The following is a 2,292-nucleotide window of genomic DNA, read 5'->3' as shown; positions in this document are numbered from 1 at the left end:
AAAAAATATATATATATATATAACTAAATCCAATTTAAAATATCTCTCATTTAATTTAACTATGTAAATTATTCAAAATCCTTTCAAATCTGAAGTTAATATACAAATTAAATACTCAAATAAGCTTTTCCTTCGTTTCCAACTATACAAAATTACAAATGGGTTAAAAAAAGTTTATCAAAATGAGAGAAAGCAAAATGGACCCACAAACCGTTGGCGACAGCTGTATATCACCAGCAACGCCAAAGAATAACACGCTGTCTAACCAACCGGGCAAGTGCGTCTGCCCGTTAGCCTCAAAACTCTCAAACACATTAAAACAAAAGTTCGGGCAGCCTGCCCGGTCCCATCTATGCCCGCCAACCATATAAAATCACACATAGCCGCACTACATTTTTCCATTCAACAAGCAGTGTTTCCAAAACCTTCTCTAGCCAACAAAAGAGATAAAAAAGAACAGAAATATTCTAGAATTTTGTTCGAGAGCAATGGAGTCATTGAAGGTTAAGGTTTTCTTGGCTTTGGTTATTGCCTTGGTGATGGCAGCAACAAGTGTTTCAGCTGCTGATGCTCCAGCCCCAAGTCCCACATCGGACGCATCAACCTTGCTTGTTCCAACTGCTTTAGCTTCTTTTGTTGCTCTTGCATTTGGGTTACTCTTCTAGAAGCTTCTTGAGTGAGTTCCATCTGTAAAGAGGTTGTTTGTGTTTTACACTCTCATTCTGTCTTTTGCTTTGAGGGAAAGAGTGATTGAGAAGGCACATACCTAGGTCCTTTTGTTTGCTTTTTTTTTCTCCAAAATATAATTCATATTCTTATTATGTAACACATTCATTTCTCATTGTACTCTTTTTTTTTTTATGGGTTGTGACGTGTAATATTACTGTGAATTTGTGATTTATATGGAATTTGGATATTTACTTATTTAATTTTGATTCACTCTTTTATTTCTACTACCTTCATGTTCTGCTTCTTGAGAAGTTATTTGTAGGTAATAACGGTCCTTAATGTCAAATTAAAGAAGCATAATTAGTTGGTTTGATTAACAAATATATATGAAGTATAACATACAAGGGGTTCTTTTAAAAGTTCAATAATTACAACCTAAATGACGCTGACACAGTCGAGGTAGATGATGCGGCAAATGCGGGAGAGAGGAGATAGTGGAAAAGAATATTCTCAAGATAAGTGCTCGAGGACGGAGAAGATGATGGCCATGGAAACTCCGAAGTAGATTGGCGAATGATGAAACATTCATAAAATTTGCAAGTTTTTTGGAAGGCTAAGTATTTTTTTTTTTTTGGTTACTATAAGTTTGGGTTAAAATTAAGTTTGTTTCTGATTTTTTTTTTATTAAAATTATTTTCAATGTTATAAAATATTATAAAATTATTATTTTTTTTATCTCAATTTTAATTTTTTATCAAATTATTCTTAATAATTAATAAAAATAATATTAAAAAATAAAAATAAAAACACTCCCTTCCACCTCCTGAGATCTCCTCTCCCCTAATCTATTACTGCGCCGACATGGTCTTCACTCACTACGGCCCCTTTTAGCGCCAGATACATAAGCTTTGTGTCATGAAGCTCTTCAGCCGCAATGCAAGCGCCAAGAGTCATGGGAGTCTGTTGGAGACGAAGTCAACAAGGTAGTCGGTTCCGTCATCTCCAACACCGGAAAAACCGTCAAAATTGGCAAACTCGTTTTCAAACTTACCGAGAACATCATTTACCACGCTGCCTTTGAGTCCAATTCCCAAGAAGATCAAGACGAGTTCATCCTGATCAGGAATTCTTGAAGCTGTTTGGAGCTTTCAACGTCGCAGATTTCATCCCTTTTCTTAGTTGAGATTGGTGATGATGGAGAGGAAGAAGAAGGTGGACACTCGAGGCGGGGCGGAGATGATAGAGGGTGGTAGAAAGGGAAAGAAGAAGAACTAGGGTTTTTTTGGGGGTGGGAGGAGGGGAGGAGAATTCAAAGAGAATATGAGGAAGAGGATGGGGAGGGAAGAGATTTCGGGAGTGGGAGTGGGAGTGGGGTGTTTTTGTTTTTATTTTTTAATATTATTTTTATTAATTGTTAAAAAAAATTTGGTCAAAAAATTAAAATTGAGGTAGAAAATGATTTTATAACGTTTTATAACATTAAGGATGATTTTAATAAGAAAAAAGGTTGGAAATAATTTTGATTTTGATCTCAAATCTTAGTGAAGAAAAATGTATTTAACTCTTTTTAAATTAGATTAAATTTAATTTTACAAATTCATTCATGTATTTTTTTATATTTTT

General features: G+C 34.6%; 1 protein-coding gene across 1 annotated transcript; it reads left to right on the top strand.

Annotated features, from left to right (window-relative positions):
• Positions 1-390: 390 nt before the first annotated feature.
• On the top strand, positions 391-929 carry LOC107648384 (uncharacterized). Its single transcript, XM_016352269.3, has one exon. The coding sequence runs from the start codon at positions 489-491 to the stop codon at positions 663-665; it is 177 nt and encodes a 58-aa protein (XP_016207755.1). The 5' UTR covers positions 391-488; the 3' UTR covers positions 666-929.
• The last annotated feature ends 1,363 nt before the right edge of the window (positions 930-2,292 follow it).

The sequence above is a fragment of the Arachis ipaensis genome, chromosome B6 (assembly GCF_059453495.1).
Source record: "Arachis ipaensis isolate K30076 ecotype BB chromosome B6, ASM5945349v1, whole genome shotgun sequence".
Taxonomy (NCBI): Eukaryota; Viridiplantae; Streptophyta; class Magnoliopsida; order Fabales; family Fabaceae; genus Arachis; species Arachis ipaensis.
Note: the sequence above shows the minus strand (reverse complement) of the source record. Positions and strands in the feature narration are given on the sequence as shown.